Below are 19,829 nucleotides of genomic sequence, written 5' to 3'. Positions count from 1 at the left end.
CAGAAATCCAGGGCAAACACAGAGCAGATACAGGAGAACAGAAATCCAGGGTGGACACAGAGCGGATACAGGAGAACAGAAACCCAGGGCAGACACAAAGCGGATACAGGAGAACAGAAATCCAGGGTGGACACAGAGCGGATACAGGGGATCAGAAATCCAGGGTGGACACAGAGCGGATACAGGAGAACAGAAATCCAGGGTGGACACAGAGCGGATACAGGAGAACAGAAATCCAGGGTGGACACAGAGCGGATACAGGGGAACAGAAATCCAGGGTGGACACAGAGCGGATACAGGAGAACAGAAACCCAGGGCAGACACAAAGCGGATACAGGAGAACAGAAATCCAGGGTGGACACAGAGCGGATACAGGGGATCAGAAATCCAGGGTGGACACAGAGCGGAGACAGGAGAACAGAAATCCAGGGTGGACATAGAGCGGATACAGGAGAACAGAAATCCAGGGTGGACACAGAGCGGATACAGGGGATCAGAAATCCAGGGTGGACACAGAGCGGATACAGGAGAACAGAAATCCAGGGTGGACACAGAGTGGATACAGGAGAACAGAAATCCAGGGTGGACATAGAGCGGATACAGGGGATCAGAAATCCAGGGTGCACACAGCAGATACAGGAGAACAGAAATCCAGGGTGGACACAGAGCGGATACAGGAGAACAGAAATCCAGGGTGGACACAGAGCGGATACAGGAGAACAGAAATCCAGGGTGGACACAGAGCGGATACAGGAGAACAGAAATCCAGGGCAGACACAAAGCGGATACAGGAGAACAGAAATCCAGGGTGCACACAGCAGATACAGGAGAACAGAAATCCAGGGTGGACACAGAGCGGATACAGGGGAACAGAAATCCTGGGTGGACACAGAGCGGATACAGGGGATCAGAAATCCAGGGTGGACACAGAGCAGATACAGGAGAACAGAAAGCCAGGGTGGACACAGAGCGGATACAGGAGAACAGAAATCCAGGGTGGACACAGAGCGGATACAGGGGAACAGAAATCCAGGATAGACAGAGAGTGGATACAGGAGAACAGAAATCCAGGGTGGACACAGAGCGGATACAGGGGAGCAGAAATCCAGGGTGGACACAGAGCGGATACAGGGGAACAGAAATCCAGGGTGGACATAGAGCGGATACAGGAGAACAGAAACCCAGGGCAGACACAGAGCAGATACAGGAGAACAGAAATCCAGGGCAAACACAGAGCAGATACAGGAGAACAGAAATCCAGGGTGGACACAGAGCGGATACAGGAGAACAGAAACCCAGGGCAGACACAAAGCAGATACAGGAGAACAGAAATCCAGGGTGGACACAGAGCGGATACAGGGGATCAGAAATCCAGGGTGGACACAGAGCGGATACAGGAGAACGGAAATCCAGGGTGGACACAGAGCGGATACAGGAGAACAGAAATCCAGGGTGGACATAGAGCGGAGACAGGAGAACAGAAATCCAGGGTGGACATAGAGCGGATACAGGAGAACAGAAATCCAGGGTGGACACAGAGCGGATACAGGGGATCAGAAATCCAGGGTGGACACAGAGCGGATACAGGAGAACAGAAATCCAGGGTGGACACAGAGCGGATACAGGGGAACAGAAATCCAGGATAGACACAGAGCGGATACAGGAGAACAGAGGAGAGAAATCCAGGTATACACGGAGTGGGGTAGGGCAGAGAACTGAATGGCAAGACAAGATCCTCGGTCAACAACAGGAATCAGTACAAAGCCACTGTCTAGCCAAGATGAGATCAAGAGTTTACTTTGCATTTTAAAGTAGTGAGTACCTGCAGTTATGCCATGTGTCTCACACTACCCTGGCATTCCGGACAGGGTATTTGAATCTGCCCCACCAGGTAACAGATATTTGCTCAGTCAGAACCTGCGAGCCTGAGCAGAGCTGCCACCTAGTGGTGAGCAAGTTAATCTTTACTATTTATGTGGCTTTGGTTTTTGTTCCTGAGTGAACAGGCAGCAATAGAGTGGCCCCTCTCAGCCTATCCCAAACTCTGCACCATCACTGTACCTCCTCAGTGCTGAAAACTATTCGTTTTTCACAAAGCCTCAGCATTAACTATATCATTCCATCAAGGGTGTGGCTTGAACTTAAACAGGAGACAATTAGTAGCCTTTAAATACAAACAGGAAAGGGGTCAGTGGGGTCTGGTAGAGGGCAACAAGGGATCTGATAACGATAAGACGCCGTCAAACACCTTGACATTAAGAATCAGGTTTGTATTTATAAGGAAATCAAAGGAAATGGGGATAGTGCAGAAAAGGTGGAGTTTAGGCAGAAGATCAGCTATGACCTTACTGAAAGGCAGGGCAGCTCAAGGAGCCATTATGGCCTATTCCTACTGCTATTCCTTCCATAAACAGCACGATAAGCACGCTAAATATGAGTATCATCGTGGCTCTGTCAGTAGCACCTTGAGCCAGAAAGTCATGGGCCCCAGCTCCACTTCAAGACTTGGACTTTTAGTCCAGGCCAACACCCCAGCACAGCACAACATAACTGTGCCAATGCTGCAAGGTGATCAGGCGTGGGCTGCAGAGCACAGAGGGGGTGCCCTAAGGCCATACAACGCAGTATAGAAATGCAAGCCCCTTCTTTTAGTCAATTACTTTTGGAGTTTGGTGACTGTTATGTTGCCAAACATGGTGGCCATTTTAGAGAAAGCAGGATCCCAAACACAGCAATGCACAAGGTGAACAGTTTGTCTGTTTTCTGATTTTGTTGAGTGAGGGCGAATGTTCGGCTGGGGCACCAGAGCTCTTGTGAATGTACTATTGAATCACTTAAAATGTATTCAACATAATCAAATAATAAAAAGGTCACTATCAGTGTCTTCACAAGCATTGCAGTCTGTGTATATGAAGCAGGGAGGGAGTTTCCAAGAGATTCACTGTAACAACATTCATGGAAACTATTACATCAATTAGGGTCCTCAGCAGATAACGTGTGGATAGTGACTGAGGTTTCCTATAAACAGGAGTGTGTGCTGACACAATGAAAACACACACACACACAGACACACACACACAGACACACACACACAGACACACATAGACACACACACACACATAGACACACATAGACACACACACAGACACACACAGACACAGACACACAGACACAGACACACACACACACACATAGACACACACACACATAGACACACACACACACACACACAGACACACACACATAGACACACACACACACACACACACACACACACAGACACACACATAGACACACACATACAAACAGACACACACAGACACAAACACACACAGACACACACACACACAGACACACACACACACAGACACACACACACACACACACAGACACACACACACACAGACACACAGACACACATACACAGACACACAGACACAGACACAAACACAGACACAAACACAGACACAAACACACACACAGACACACACACAGACACACACACAGACACACACACAGACACACACACAGACACAGACACACACACACACAGACACACACACACACAGACACACACACACACACAGACACACACGCACAGACACACACACAAACACAGACACACACACAAACACAGACACACACACACAGACACACAGACACACACACACAGACACACACACACACACACACACACCTCGAGTCTTCAAACATCAGCAATCTTGTAAACTGCTGTCAGGAGACAAGGTTCAAAACCCTGGATGAAATGTTATTCCAGACTGTTCCACCACTCTCTGTGCAAGGGATAAAAACATATTCTACTCAGGCAATCACGTGCTCAGAAAACTGCTCAAAAACAAAAATTAAAGACAAAAAGGAATGGGCAAAAAAAATTCCATTTGGAGCAAAACATGGGTCAAAAGTTGAGTGTAGTCGCCATCAAGTGGCCCAATTGTGAATGGCATGTAACAGCATTATTAACCAAGGGAAGTGAGGTGGAGTTTGAGCAGCAGGGAAAGGGGAACAGTAAGTGGTAAGGAGAGATGAACAATAATTAAACAGAGTTCCTTTTTAACAAAATGAGAGGGTTGCAGAGGCCGGGCATAGTGGCTTATAGGGCGGGTAATGGTGGAACAGAGCATGGAGAGTCATTCAATCTGTGTATAACCTTAAATGTAGTTAGTCTGTTCAGGGGTGGAATCAAGAAGCATTTTTTCTCAAAGGGTTGTGGATTTCTGGAAGTACCTCCCTGCTATAAATTCTGTTCCCTAGCCACCAACTTCATCCCTCTTCCAGGCAACTGTCTGAGACAGAACAAAACTGTGTTACATTTGACCCTGAGATGAGCTTCCAACCACATGTCTACACGTCTGTTTCCATCTCTGTTCTACTACCCCAACTTATCCACTGTTGAAACCCTCACTCACATATTTGTTTCCTCTAGACTTGATTTTTCTAATACATTCCTGGTTGGCCTCCCACAAACTACCCTGCGTAAACCTTGGCAACAAAGTTTTGGATGACCTCGTGTCCTAATATGCACCATGTCTTGTTCAACCATCACCTTGTGTTCGCGAGTCTACACTGGTTCCTGGTCAAGTTAAGCCTTGATTTCAAAATTCTCATTTTTTTTTTCAAGCCCCTCCATAGCCTCACTTCTCCCCATCTCTGTAATCTCACCCAGCTCACTAACATCTGAGGTATCTACCTCCCTCTAATTCTGGCTGTTTGACCATGCCCAATTGTATATCGCTTGGCCATTGGTGGCTGTGCCCTCAGCTGCTTTAGCCCTAAGCTCTGGAATTCACACTCTAATCCTCTCCTCATCTCTTTATTCCTTTTAGATACTCTTGAAAACCTAAATATGTGATCAAGCTTTTGGCCACCTGCCCTGGCATCTCTTAGGTGGCTTAATGTCAAATTTTGCTTGATACTGCTCCTGGGAAGCACCTTGGGATGCTTTAATATACTAAAGGTGTTATCAAATATGAGTTTTGTTGAGGCTGGGGGGTCAATTAAAAATTTCTAAACCAAGGCTGATAGATTTTTTGATGGGCAACGGTATTAAGCGATATCGAGCGAAGTCAGATAAATGGCATTAAAATATAGATCAGCCATGATCTAACTGAATGGTAGAGAAGGTTCAAGGAGCTGACTGGACTCCTCTTAGTCCTGTGCAACAGGCTTGAGGGCATTTAATGGCTTCCACCTGTTCCGATGCTCTCAAACTGGAGTCCACAGGCAGACAGGTTCCACTGAGACTTCCAGGGGACAGCAAAGTTAGCACATTCTGACCATTATTGAAGTGACTTCCAATCACTCCCATGAGCACCGCCTCACTTGCAACCATCACCACTCTCGCAGGATACGCACAAATGCAGCTAAAGGCTGAATTGATCCTCATCCAATCATCATAGAGCATCCCAGCAATGAACCAATCCAAGGAATACTTTTTGGTGGATGTGTAGCCAGTCTCAACATAGGCCCAAACTCTTAGCTACAAGCACAATGATCAGCAAAAAAAAACTTGGCTGCAGCAACTGATAGGAAAATATCTGCCTTCATTACAGAGCATCTAAACTTTATCCAGCCCTGGTCTTTTGACCTGTATGGAGTTATACAGCATGCTGTGAGTTTAAATTGATGTCTTGCATCTGGGGATTTTACTATGAAATAAAACCAGCTGTTGCTGGTCCTCTGTAAAGGGTAGAGTGGTTAATCTTCAATGGAAGGCTCTTGGCCAGGACTTCACAGTACTTGCTAGTATTAGGCGAGTTATATAGAATTTGGATTCATGGAGCTAAGCAATGGATGGCCACAGTGTTTTATTTGCTTACAAATTTTATCTGAAGAAACAAATACACCTGCAAAACTGAAGTGACACCTCAAGGCTTTGGGAACGTAAAGAAAAATCAACAGACTTCTTTGAACGAAAAGACAACCAAAACAGCTGTCAGAAAACTCAAAGAACAATAATATCGGTTCAAGAGAATGCCATGAAAACCTCATTAATAACATTTCCAATTGCTAAAGGAAAGAAAGCATGTGCTGTCAGAGAGGAGCTGATTCTTCCAGCTGTTGTAGAAATATGCGAAGTGATGGTGAGTGAAATCACAGCACAAAAGTTGAAGGCCATGCCCCACTTTTTATTGACACAGTAAAAAAAAAAGTGAGGAACTTTCAAGAGCTATGAAATGCCAATCGACAAAGGCTTGGTGAATAGTTTGCAATTGAGCTAGATGATTTTACAGATGTTGCACTGCAGTGCAGTTATCAGTTTATAATCATTATGTCTGCCTGGGGAAAAGATTTTCCTTTTTAATCACCAGAATGGATGAGGAAACATTCAAGTTACTGGATAATTCCATGGAATCACTTAAATGGCAGAGCTGTGGTGCCGTTGGACACAGACAGTGCTACCCCCAGGGTAACAAGCAGTAGGATAAAAGCAAAATACTGTGGAGGCTGGAAATCTGAAACAAAAACAGAAAACGCTGGAAAAACTCAGCAGGTCTAACAGGGTCTGTGGAGAGAAAAACAGTTAACGTTTCAAGTCCGTATGACTCTTCTTCAGAGCTCTGAAGTGAAGAAGAATGCTCTGAAGAGTCAACGTTAACTCTGTCTTTCTCTCCACAGATGCTGTCAGGCCTGCTGAGTTTTTCCAGCATCTTCTGTTTTTCTAACAAGCAGCAGGTCTTGTTGTTGCAAGAATAAGAGCCATAAACCCACGGGCAACGGTGGCTCATCGTATGTCGCTTCCCCAAGTCATTGCTTCAAAGAGAATAAACCTAAACTGCATTGTGCTAAATACAGCTGTGAATGATGTGGAGTCCAGACCCACGAATTCACATCTGCTTACAAAGCTGTGTTCATAGATGGGTGCAGGGCATGAAAAATTATTGTTTCACACTGAAGTACATTGGTTATCTCCCAGTAGAGGCCCAGAAAGCGTTTGAGAGTTTCATAAAGAGCTGCTGGCTTTTCTTTCTGCGTACAATCTGACATTAGTTGAAAACAGCTCTGGTCAATTATGAAGATTAAAACTTACATTTTGAGCCTGTTCAATATGCTGAATCTATCAGTACAAGCTGGCAGCAGGGCCCGTGCTCAAGGCGAGGGATCAGGCCGCAACATTTCGGATGAAAACTGAGATTTGGAAAATTAGGCTGAGCAATGGACTTTCAGATGCGTTCCAGCTACTGACTGAGTTCTGCATGCAAAACAATGGCAGCTGAATATGTGAAAGGGTCGCTGCTCATCTCACAACATTGGCAGGATACTTCAGTGATTATTTTGAAAATATAAACTTGGATGTGTAGATGGGATTTGGGGCCCATCTTCAACATTCGCTAGGCATCTTGTTGTCTAAGTGTGGCCGCTCGCTGTGAATCAAGTTTGAGGAACAAACATCTTCCCAGTTTTAGCCACCTGTTATTTGAATAACCAGAATTGATAAAGGAAGCAATGAAATGCAACAACAAACATCATTTTCTGTTTTGGCAGCAATGAAGAAAAATGACACACCCCATTTGGAATGAAAAATGATTTACAAGCATCATTGTTAAACAGCACACCAGACTCTGCAGTGAGAAGCAGGCACACTAATATCTGTAAATAAATACATGTTTTGTTAAAAGCATTAATAAAACTGTCTTTAAAAGCAACACTTCTATATTTCTGGGTACCATATAATATTATAATTTAGATGTGGGCTCTGCGGTCACTAATCCATTTGAAAAAGGGTCTTTTAACTTAGAAGTCTGAAACCCACTGTACCACATGACAGGCTCAAGGAGTCAAATAGCCTCCTCCTGTTCCTAACAACAGATTTGAGAGGCTGAATGGCCTTACTCCTGTCTGGGGCAAGGCTGCAGGGTCTGGAGGAGTGGAGGGGTGGTGTGGTAGGGGTGGAGGATGAGGATGAGGTAAACTCCTGGTACCCAAAGTAACATTACACTTGATTGTCCTGCTCCCACTGTACATTGTTTTTTTAACTGAACTAACATTCCTCCTTCGGTTCACTATCTGTCTTCCCTATACCTCCAAAAGCACCTGCATTAAAGGCACTGAATGAATGCTATTGTTACTACTTGTTGAGAAAACATTGACAGATAATATCGATGACATGCCAGCGGTGTATAAGTAGGGTAAGAATGAGAGGTTTCCAACCTTGTCAGTCCTTCTTCATAGAGATAAACCACCAAAGGATCGTAGGACGTCACCAGGACATATAATCGCACATCAAACTTGAAGTCTGCAAATGGTGAAAGTAAAGTAAGTAACTCCAGGCTGAGAAACATTGTCCTTTAACTCAGAATACAGTTGACTCAGCTTTCTCTTACTGGCCAACTGGTTCAGGTGGCAACACACTTGCCTCCGAGACAGAAGGTAGTGGGTTCAACGCGCAAGGCACATGATGAAACTCCAGGGCAGTTGTGTGAGAATCAAGGCCCAGTCTACTGGCTCGTACGGACATTAAAAATCTCTCAGCACTATTGGTAGATTCACCTGGTGCCCTGACCAACAATCATCCCTCAACTAAGATAACCTGTGACAAAGGTCCTCCATCTTTTTTGCTGCGTTTGCTGACATAACACCAGTTGATGTACTTGGAATGCAATTCATTGCCTGTGAAGATTTGGAGTGAAGATTTCCTTTATGCATTCACATGAAGCAACATCAAAAACATACGTACAATTTGATTACACACATCATATCCCCCTTCATCATCCTATATTCTTCAGGAGCAGATTTGGAAAATCAGTCTTATGATTTAACATGGGATATTTTACATCATGCCTCAAATGAGGGATTCTGCTCATCAGGTTCCATATATAGAACAAATACAACAAACAAGAAACGACCATTCCGCCCATCATATCCCCTTCTACAGGCCCTGTAGAATATAACAAAGGGGGATGGGAATGTTGAGATCAAAGGTTTTCACAATCATGAAGAGAGAGTGAAGAAGAAAAGTATTTCAGTAACATGAGGGTCAATCATTTAAAATTAGCATTAAGAGTGTGTGAGGAGAGGGGTTTGGAGAAATTTCTTGGGGCAGAGGATTCTTGGTGCAGGGAATACTTCACCACATGGACTGCTAAAGGCAGAGACCATTGCTCCATTAATGGAAAATTGAATATTTGATGCAAAAGGCATCAGGAGGGCACAAACAGTGGGGTTAACTTCTACATTGGCTTAGCAAAGAGCTGACAGAGACAATCCGGGCCAAATGGCTTCCTTCTGATATAAGCAGATAAACTTGTCTGAATAAAACATCTTCAAAGAAGATGTGAAAAAAAAAGAAAAAAAAATGGAGGTCAAGTCAAGGAAGGAGATACAGGGAGAGATGACAAAACTTGCTCAAGAAGGTGGCTTCCAAGGAAGGTCTTCAAGTAAGAGAGAGATATTGGAGAGGAGAGGTTGAAGGAGGAAATTCTACAGAACGAAATCTAAGCATCTGAAGGTGGACTTAAAGGAGGAGGGGGAAAAATGCATGACGGTGGAATCAGGGAACAGATAGTTTGGAAGGCAGTTGCAGGGTTGGAGAAGTTTACAGAGAGAAGGGTGGTGAGCCCACGCAGAGGTCAAGAGGTGTAGCAGAGAGGTAGAATTAGATGTTACCAACATACAAATGAAAACTGACCCCAAATCTGTTGGTGATGTTAGGAAACAGCCTGCTTATGTGGAAGACGAAGGCATCAAGGATGAATCAAATTCAGGGCAACAATGAATGGACAATAAAAGATGGCCTTGCCAACAAGGCCCACATCCCAAAAGTGAATAGAGGAAAAAAAGGATGCAATGCATGGTGCAGCAGCATGAATGGAGAGTTTAGTGAGAGTATTAGCTCTTTTCAAACCAGTAGCTTGTTACAATTGGCCTAGGCTACAGAGGGAAATTTATCAAAAGATGACAGTAAATGCCCCATTCACGCTGTTATGCCATATACTTTTCCCTGAATGTCTTGCTCCTAATCATAGGTGGAAAGAACATTAAAATCTGTTAACTTCTGAGGAAATTGCTGGGCACTGATCATACAGCCATCAGAGCTGATGGGTCTAACAGTCCTGCTCCCTCAGTGTCCATGCAAGCCTATAGCCATGTAAAAATACAGTGGGTTACGAAGAAAGCACTTAATTGTGTATTTGCAATTTAAGAAGAACAAGACAGGGTGACCAAATAAAGCCAAAAAAGTGAAATACAGGCTACTGAAAAGGATAACTTACCATCTATTAGCAATGGAGAGCGGATGTAACGTGAAACTAGGATACTCTCATCTGTTGCAATCTGGCTGGGCTAAAACATTGGAAAGAAAAATAAGAAACAAGCTTTGAGTGCAGTACAATGAACTGGTACCGAGTGGTTAGGGAAGTACACTTCGGTAGACAATCATTTAATATTTGTTGGCCAGTCTCAGTCCTGGGAGAAGCATTGAGGTCACTGGAGTTACCGCATTCTGGTTCGACATATCAGGAGTGCTGTGTCCAGCTATGGTCACTGGGACGCAAGGCCTGGAGGCTGGTCGCAAAAAGGGTACAAGGCTGATCCCCAGTACCAGAGGGACGAGGTTATGAGGAAAGACTGAAGAAACTTGGTGATCCAGCTTTAAGAAAACGTGACTGAGGCGTAAGCTTATCGAGGTACAGGAAAGGGAGATCCAGAGAACAACCACCAGCCATGGTTCAGGCTGCGCGCTCTCACCCGCCCAGTTCGACATTTATCTCTCAATTTTCATCAAAACAGAACATCTGATCATTATCACATTGCTGTTTGTGGGAGCTTCCTGTGCACATATTGACTGCCACGTTTCCTGTATTACAGTGATAACAACACTTCAAAACTTCCTCATTGATTGTAAAGTGTTTTGGGATGCCCTGAGGTTGTGCTACAGAAATGCAACTCTTTCCTTTCCCTTTAAACTAAAACATGACGATACAGCAAGAGGTCACAGGGTCAAACTTGGGCAAGAGGGTGTAACAGCCAAGCTATCCTCATTGAATGTCCATGGAGATGGACTTTCCTCCATGAGTCAGGAACAGGAACCCCGACGAAGGGAAGGCACGCAATCAGGACGTCAGCGTTAGGCCCCCACCACCATCGAGTTTGAGACACAAGGCAAATTGTAACGGCCGCCTTTTTACCCCCTTCCGAGTTAGGCTGACTCAGCAGGAGACTGGCAAAATCTAGCCTGTCATTTCACTGACCTGTGGGGATAGTGGGGGGCCGGAGGAGGAGGTCAGGTCCACAGCAGTTAAAAAATCATCAGCTTTCCCCCCACTTCCCTCATTCTATTCACACACACTTACATTCGTGACCAGGTAGACTCCACGGCCCCTAGAAGATGCCACTGGTTTAACAATCCATGGCCCCTTATCCTTTGTATGTGCAGCTTTAAAAAAAAAATAAAAGAATTGTCAACAATTATCAACAGCTTCTGATTAGTTCCAACTAGAACTACAGTATCAATAGAACTCTAATGTTAAATAAGGCAACCTAAGCAAACTGGTCCCCAGGGTGGAAACCAACCAGGAGCTGGAGCCTAGGGCAGAAACCAACAAGGAGCTGGTCCAGGAACGTAACCCAGTTAGAAACTGGTGTATCTGATGGACTCTTATTAGGAAACACTCCAGTTCTGAGTTGATCTAACTGAAGTCTTCACATTTGAGAAGTTGTTCCAGGTGAACTGTTCTCTTTTGTTCCACGGTTCAAATCCCTGGGGCGCAAGTTAACAATGAGGAATAAAAATAGAAATATGAAATAAGTTATCAGGAAAGGACACTAAAGCAGACAGTATAAATGGGACCAAGGAACAAGTAGATTAGTCTCAAGAAAGAGACTGGGTCAATGGAAATGATAAGGAGGTCAAGTTAAGCTGATCAAAGAGGACCAGTTTGCTGGGCATCCTGACCATTCTTTTGAAGAATGGGCTATGATGAAACGCGCCATCATTGCCATCTGCATGCCATTGGCATCAACACATGTGCACCAAGAGCCTGGTACGACCACGGTGTTGGGGTGAGGGCTCAGCAGCAGTTTCTAAACAGCAAGCTCCTTAAGGCAACCAGGCCCTCGGACAGAGCACACAGAATTGCAAAGCAGAGGTTTAAATTTCCCTTACCCCTGGAGGTCTGTGCGGCAACAGAAAACCTTATAAACAGAAAAAAAAACAATGAGACCATCATCCTTGTCCAATCTGGCAGCAGAAAAAGATGGTCAGGTAGAGAGTGCCGGTCCCTTCGGCAGCACCGAGGACATGAAGTGAGGGCCAATCAGGTCCATGCCACACCGTCCCCTGTCAAAATGCTCGCTTTTCTCCAGCCTCAGGATGTAGATACTTATTGTCCTTTCCTGGTTGCCCTGGGAAGGTGACGGTTTGCCTTCACCCTAAACCAGTGGCTTTTGTATAACCGAGTTATCTTGTTAGGCAATTTCAGAGGTTAGTTAGGGGTCAAGCATGTTGGTGTGGACCTGGAGATACATATAGGCCCAAAGCTGGTAAGAATGGCAGGTTTACTTCTCCAAAAGGCATTAGTGAACCAGTTAGGTTTTTCCAATAATCTGGTCATAGTCACTTTTATTGTTAGCTGATGTGAACTGAATTCAAATTCTCAGGATTCCACGGTAGGGTTTAAACACCACTTTCTCCGGGTTGACTGCATCAGTAACATAATAACAAACTAACACAGGTCTGACGCTGCGCCAGAGAGAGCGTCATTTGGATTCAACTAAATTGTGATTCTGTGTAAGATCCTTACTCCACAATTCCTGGTACTCAGAGGGGAGGATGTAAGCCTGGGGTACAATGTTGAAGTGTTTGAAACCATGGGTTTGCTGCATGCGTTGGATATTTTTGTACAGCCGATCCTTCCTGGTTAATTCATAGGATCTGGAACAAAGGAAATTGAATGGTATCAATAAAGAACCATGTAAAAGAAAAATCATACCTTTGGGTAGTTTTTTTCCCAGCATAACGTCACGGGTGTAACCACCACTAATGGGGACTGCACTCTTGACTTTATGGCAGATATTCTACAGCTCACAGCGAAATGAACCTACACTGTTTCTCAAAGACAGCAGGATGTGACAGGTTACACATTGGAAACGGTGATCAAAAGTGAGATTGAATTGCTGGACTGAATTTTGTGACAAATGTAATGAGAAATAGTAATATTCATGTTAGTTGTTGTCAGTATATTAAAAAAGTTTGCTTTTTAAGGTTTTTACTAGATGTAAAATCTAACTCCATCTATCTTCAGGTTTGTGACAGTGTGCAGGTTGCTCTCAATCACAAAACATCTCAATGGTTAAGTAGGATCACAGAAAATTAACCAGTTTTCTTAAATGCTGCAAATACACACTTTTTTAAAAATTATTCATTTACAGAATATGAGCATCGCTGGCTAGGCCAGCATTAATTGCCCATCCCTAGTTGCCCTTGAGAAGGTAGTGGTGAGCTGCCCTCTTGAACCGCTGCAGTCCATGTGGCGTAGGTACACCCACAGTGCTGTTAGGAAGGGAGTTCCAGGATTTTGACCCAGTGACCATGAAGGAACGGCGATATATTTCCAACTCAGGATGGTGAGTGGCTTGAAGGGGAACTACCAGGTAGTGATGTTCCCATCTACCTGCTGCCCTTGTCCTTCCAGGTGGTTGTGGGTTTGGAAGGTGCTGTCAAAGGAGCCTTCGTGAGTTCCTGCAGTGCATCTTGTAGATGGTACACACTGCTGCTACTGTGGTAGAGAGAGTGAATGTTTGTGGAAGGGGTGCCAATCAAGTGGGCTGCTTTGTCCTGGATGGTCTCAAGCTTCTTGAGTGTTGTAGGAGCTGCACTCATTCAGGCAAGTGGAAGTATTCCATCACACTCCTGACTTGTGCCTTGATGGTGGACAGGCTTTGGGGAGTCAGGTGGTGAGTGACTTGCCACAGGATTCCTGGCCTCTGACCTGCTCTTGTAGCCACAGTACTTATATGGCTAGTCCAGTTCAGTTTCTAGTCAATGGTAACCCCAGGATGTTGATTAAGGGGGATTCAGTGACGGGAATGCCATTGAATGTCAAGGAGCGATGGTTAGTTTCTCTCTTGTTGGAGATGGTCATTGCCTGGCACTTGTGTGGCATGAATGTTACTTGCCACTTGTCAGCCTAAGCCTGGATATTGTCCAGGTCTTGCTGCATATGGACAAGGGCTGCTTCGGTATCTGAGGAGTCACGAATGGTGCTGAACATTGTGCAATCATCAGCGAACACTCCCACTTCCGACCTTGTGATGGAAGACAGGTCAATGATGAAGCAGCCAAAGATGTTTGGGCCTAGGACATTACCCTGAGGAACTCCTGAAGCAATGTCCCAGGGAGGAGATGACTGACCTCCAACAACCATAACCATCTTCCTTTGTGCTAGGTACGACTCCAACCAGTGGAGAGTTTTCTTCCTGATTCCCATCAATTCAAATTTTGCTAGGGCTCCTTGATGCCACACTTGGTCAGATGCTGCCTTGATGTCAAGGGCAGTCACTCTCACCTCACCTCTGGAGTTCAGCTCTTGTGTCCATGTTTGAACCAAGGCTGTAATGAGGACAGAAGCTGAGTACGTACAAACAAGGAGCAGGGGTAGGCCATTCAGCCCCTTAAGCCTGCTGTGCCATTTAACAAGATCACGGTTGATCTGATAGTATATCCTCTTCACAAATTCCTTTGCTACCTATCTTTGTGTCATCAGCAAATTTGGCAACCATCCCTTCATCAAAGTAATTGATATAAGTTGTAAACAGTTGAGATCCCAGCACTGATCCCTGTGGCATGCCACTCGTTACATCTTGCCAACCTGAAAAAGATCCATTTAAGCCTACTCTCTGCTTCCTGTTAGCCAGCCAATCTTCTATCCATGCCAACATGTTCCCCCCTATACCATGAGCTTTTATTTTCCACAATAACGTTTGATGTGGCACTTTATCAAATGCCTTCTGGAAATCTAAGTACAGTACATCCACCGGTTCCCCTTTATCCACAGCACATGATACTTCCTCAAAGAACTCCAATAAATTGATTAAACATGACTTCCCTTTCACAAAACCATGTTGACTCTGCCTGATTACCTTGAACTTATCCAAGTGCCCTGCTATAACTTCTTTAATAACAGCTTCTAACATTTTCCTTTTGACAGATGTTAAGCTAACTGGCCTGTAGTTTCCCACTTTCTGTCTCCCTCCCTTTTTGAATAATGGAGTTACATTTGCTATCTTCCAATCTAATGGAACCGCAGCTCAAGCAATTTACTCAGTACCACTTCTCTGGCAATTGTAATTTTCCCAAGTTCCTCCGTCCCTCCCATCTCCTGATTTATAGCTGCTTCTAGGATGTTACTTGTATCCTCTATAGTGAAGACTGATGCAAAATACCTGTTCAATTCATCTGCGATTTCCTCGTTTTCCATTTTCAATTTTCCTGATTCACTTTCTATGGGACCAACGCTCACTTTGTTCACTTTTCTTTTTTAAATATTAATAGAAACTTTTACTGTTTTTATATTTCTGCTTAGTTTTCTCTAGTACTCTAATTTTTCCCTCCTCATTAATCTTTTAGTCATCTTTTGCTGTTCCTTATATTCTGTCCAATCTTCTGGCCTTCCACCTATCTTTGCACAATTATATACTTTTTCTCTAAGTTTGATACTATCTTTCACGTTTCTAGTTAACCACGGATGGTGTGTCTGTCCCTTGGACTTTATCTTACTCATATATACCTCTATCTATTCTATGTATACTGAAATATCCCCTTAAATGTTTGCCACTGCATCTCTAGTGACCAATCCCTTAACCTAATTTGCCAATTCACTATAGTCAGCTCTGCTTTCATACCCTCATAATTGCCCTTATTTAAGTTTAGAAAAAGTTTCGGACATACTTCTCCCTCCCTCCCTCAGAATGTAAAATGCAATTTTGCAATGTAAAATGCAATTATGGTCACTGCTATCTACGGGCGCCTTCACTATGAGATCATCAATTAATCCCATCTCCTTACACAATACTAGGTCTAGTATAGCCTGCTCTCTGGATGGTTCCAGAACATGCTGTTGTAAGAAACTATCCCAGAAACATTCTTTGAACTCATCTAGGCTACCTTTGCCCATCTGACTTTTCCAGTCTACATGTAGATTAAAAGTCCCATGATTATCGCCGAGCCTGTCTGACAAGCTCCCTATATTTCTTCCTTTATGCTCCATTCTACCATGTGGTTACTATTAGGTGTCCTATACACGACTCCCATAAGTGACTTTCAGGTCCCAATCCATGTCCTCCTGCAGCCATGTCTCTGTAATGGCTATCAGGTCATACTTATTTATTTCCACATGCACTCTCAGTTCATCTGTTTTGTTTTGAATGCTTCTTGCATTCGGATACAGAGCCTTTAGTTTTATCCTTTTATTCTTTTTATAGCCTCTAGGCTCATCTTTTGATTTACTGTTAGATTGGTACTCTCCCTTTTTGTCACGGTCTGTTTTTCATCTCCTGTGACCCTGGCAGAACCCAAACTGAGCACATTAATGCTAACCAAGTGCCACTTGATAGCACTGTTGATGACCTCTTCCATCACTTTACTGATCATCAAGAGTAGACTGATGGGGCGTTAATGGGCCAGTTTGGATTTGTCCTGCTTTTTGTGGACAGGACATACCTGGGCAATTTTCCACATTGCCAGGTAGATTCCAGTGTTGTAGCTGTACTGGAACAGCTTGGCTAAGGACACGGCAAGTTCTGGAGCACAAGTCTTCAGTGCTGTTGCCAGAATATTGTCAGGGTTCATAGCCTTTGCAGTATCCAGTGCTTTCAGCCGTTTCTTGATACCACATGGAGCAAATCAAATTGGTTGAAGACTGGCATCTATGGTGGTGGGGGCTTCCAGAGGAGGCCAAGATGGATCATCCACTCAGCACTTCTGGCTGAAGATTGTAGCAAATGCTTCAGCCTTATCTGTTGCACTGATGTAGCACATCATGGACGATGGGGATATTTGTGGAGCCTCCTCCTCCTCCAGAGAGTTGTTTAATTGTTCACCATCACTCACGACTGGATGTAGCAGAACTGCAGAGCTTAGATCTGATCCATTGGTTGTGGGATCACTTAGCTCCATCTATCACTGGCTGCCTATGTTTTTTAGGTATGTCTGGTGCTGTTCCTGGCATGCCCTCCTGCACTCTTTATTGAACCAGGGATGATCCCCTGGCTTGATGGTAATGGTAGAGTGGGGGAATATGCCAGGCCATGAGGTTACAGATTATGGTTGAATACAACTCTGCTGCTGCTAACGGCCCACAGTGCCTCATGGATGCCCAATCAAGTTGCTAGATCCGTTCAAAATCTATCCCATTTAGTGCTGTCGTAGTGCCACACAACACGATGGAGGGTACCCTCAATTAGGCGAAGTCTTGTCTTCACCACAAGGATTGTGAGGTGGTCACTCCTACTGACACTGTCATGCATCTGCAGCAGAAAGGTTGGTGAGGATGTGGTCATGTATGTTTTTCCCTCTTGCTGATTCCCTCGCCACCTGCTGCAGACCCAGTCTAGCAGCTCTCTCCTTTAGGACTCGGCCAGCTCGGTCAATGGTGGTACTGCTGAAACACTCTTGGTGATGGACATTGAAGTCCCCCACCCAGAATACATTCTGTGCCCTTGTGGCTCCAAGCAACGTTCAACATGGAGGAGTACTGATACATCAGCTGAGGGAGGTAATCGTGGTAATCAGCAGGAGGTTTCCTTGCCCATATTTGACCTAATACCATGAAACTTTAAGGGGGCTGGAGTCGATGTTGAGGACTCCCAGGGTAACTCCCTCCTGACTGTATACCACTGTGCCAGGTCTGTCCTGCCGGTGGGACAGGACATACCCAGGGATGATGATGGTGGTGTCTGGTACATTATTTGTAAGGTATGATTCCGTGAGGATGACTATGTCAGGCTGTTGCTTGACTAGCCTTTGAGACAGCTCTCCCAATTTTGGCACAAGCCCCAAATGTTACTAAGGACTTTGCAGGGCCGTTTCCAGTGCCTAGGTCAATGCCAGGTGGTCCGTCCAATTTGATTCCTTTTTATTGACTTTTTAGCAGTTTGATACAACTGAGTGGCTTGCTAGGCCATTGCAGAGAGTATTTAAGAGTCAACCACATTGCTGTGGATCTGGAGTCACATGTAGACCAGACCAGGTAAGGATGGCAGATTTCGTTCCCAAAGGGCATTGGTGAACCAGATGGGTTTTTACAACAATCAACAATGGTTTCATGGTCATCATTAGACTTCTAATTCCACAATTGTAATTAATTCAAATTCCATCATCTGCCATGATGGGATTCAAACCTGGGTCCATGGAGCATTAACCTGGGGACTGGATTACCAGTCCAGTGACAATACTACTACACCACTGAGAGCACAGATTTCTGATCTTCCCCATTTCATTGCAGATATGTTTAATTTCAGCCTTGCATCCTGTTCAATTGGCTTAACGCTAATGAAACATCATCATCATTTCAAAACCATTTGCAAAGAGATTGGGGATACTCATTATTTAGTCAATGATAAATCAGGGTAACAAGTCAGCCTCTCCAGAGAGGTGTTCAAACACCTTGGTGTCTGTGATGACTCCTTCTATCAAGGTGATGAACCCCATTACTTTGTTTTCACACTTTGCAGCTATCAACCTTTGGCTACAACATTTAAAGACTTCATGTAGCTGAATTCACAGATCTAATTTCACTGCTACGCTTGACTTGAAAAGAATAAGGGGCCTCGTTATTCGTTCTACCATAATGAACCATCTCAGACTTCACTATGTTGAACTAATTTGCCATACATACATCCAAATACAAACATGCAAATTAGGAGCAGGAGAAAGGCACCTGGCCCTTTGAGCCAGCTCCACCATTCAAAAAAATCAGATCAGCTATGATCTTAAAGCTCATATTCCTGCCTACCCCCTGATAACCTTTCATCCCCTTATCAAGAATCTATCTACCTCTGCCTTAAAAATATTGCCTCAACTGCCTTTTGAGGAAGAGAGTACCCAAGTCTCTCATCCTTCAAGAGAAAAGGTTTTCCTCATCTCTTTATTTTGAAACAGTGGCCCGAGTTGAGTTATCTGGTCACTCGGAAAATCTGTTGATATCTTGTATTTTGGTGCAGTCCTCCACGTTATCAGCTAACTAGCCAGCCACTTCCCATCAACTGCAAATTCAACACCATAGCTCCAATTGCTGAGCCCAAATTATGTACATTCATGGCGAACAACAGTGCTTCCAGCAGCATCCCAGAGAGAAACTATTTCCCACTCCCTGCACACCAGAACACGGACTGGGAAATAACTTCTTGAAGCCAATTCAGGGGTCAGTACATTTCAAAACACCCACAAAGCTTCATTCCCTTCACAAAATGGAAAGGTGCAGGAGGGTCAGAGGAAACATTACAATAGAAACAAAGATTATCCATAACAAGCAGATTCAACCTGGCGGCAAATAAAACCACAATCAAGCAGATAAATCAAACTTTCAGACAATTGAGGAAGAAATATCACTTAGATATGTACCTGGGGAAATGGTTGACTTTCTGAAACTCCAGTAGAGTGCGCAATACATAAGGTTTGAGATGGGAACCTGTCCACATCAGGTTGAAATCGTTACAGTTGGGATGGACCTGCACGTAAAGAAAAAAGAAGTGTGGCTGCATGAGTACCAACAATCTGTTTTGCAAATTTTGCTCATTAAGGGGAAGGACATCGGTGCTGGTGAATAAGACACTTTCCCATATTAAAACATATCATCAGAATCAAACACTGCCAG

General features: G+C 44.3%; 1 protein-coding gene across 1 annotated transcript in view; it reads right to left on the bottom strand.

Moving 5' to 3' along the window:
- LOC121292386 (tubulin polyglutamylase TTLL5-like) overlaps window positions 1-19,829 on the bottom strand; it is a 266,383-nt gene that overhangs the window by 219,863 nt on the left and 26,691 nt on the right. Inside the window, exons 5-9 of the mRNA XM_041214236.1 lie at window positions 19,577-19,683; window positions 12,759-12,889; window positions 11,310-11,392; window positions 10,230-10,299; window positions 8,170-8,254 (exon numbers count right to left, since the gene is read on the bottom strand). Of these exons, the coding sequence (XP_041070170.1) occupies window positions 8,170-8,254; window positions 10,230-10,299; window positions 11,310-11,392; window positions 12,759-12,889; window positions 19,577-19,683 (476 nt within the window). The remainder of the gene's footprint in view (window positions 1-8,169; window positions 8,255-10,229; window positions 10,300-11,309; window positions 11,393-12,758; window positions 12,890-19,576; window positions 19,684-19,829) is intronic.

This window comes from Carcharodon carcharias, chromosome 20 (genome assembly GCF_017639515.1).
Source record: "Carcharodon carcharias isolate sCarCar2 chromosome 20, sCarCar2.pri, whole genome shotgun sequence".
Classification (NCBI taxonomy): domain Eukaryota; kingdom Metazoa; phylum Chordata; class Chondrichthyes; order Lamniformes; family Lamnidae; genus Carcharodon; species Carcharodon carcharias.
This window is presented reverse-complemented; position numbering and strand designations above follow the sequence as displayed.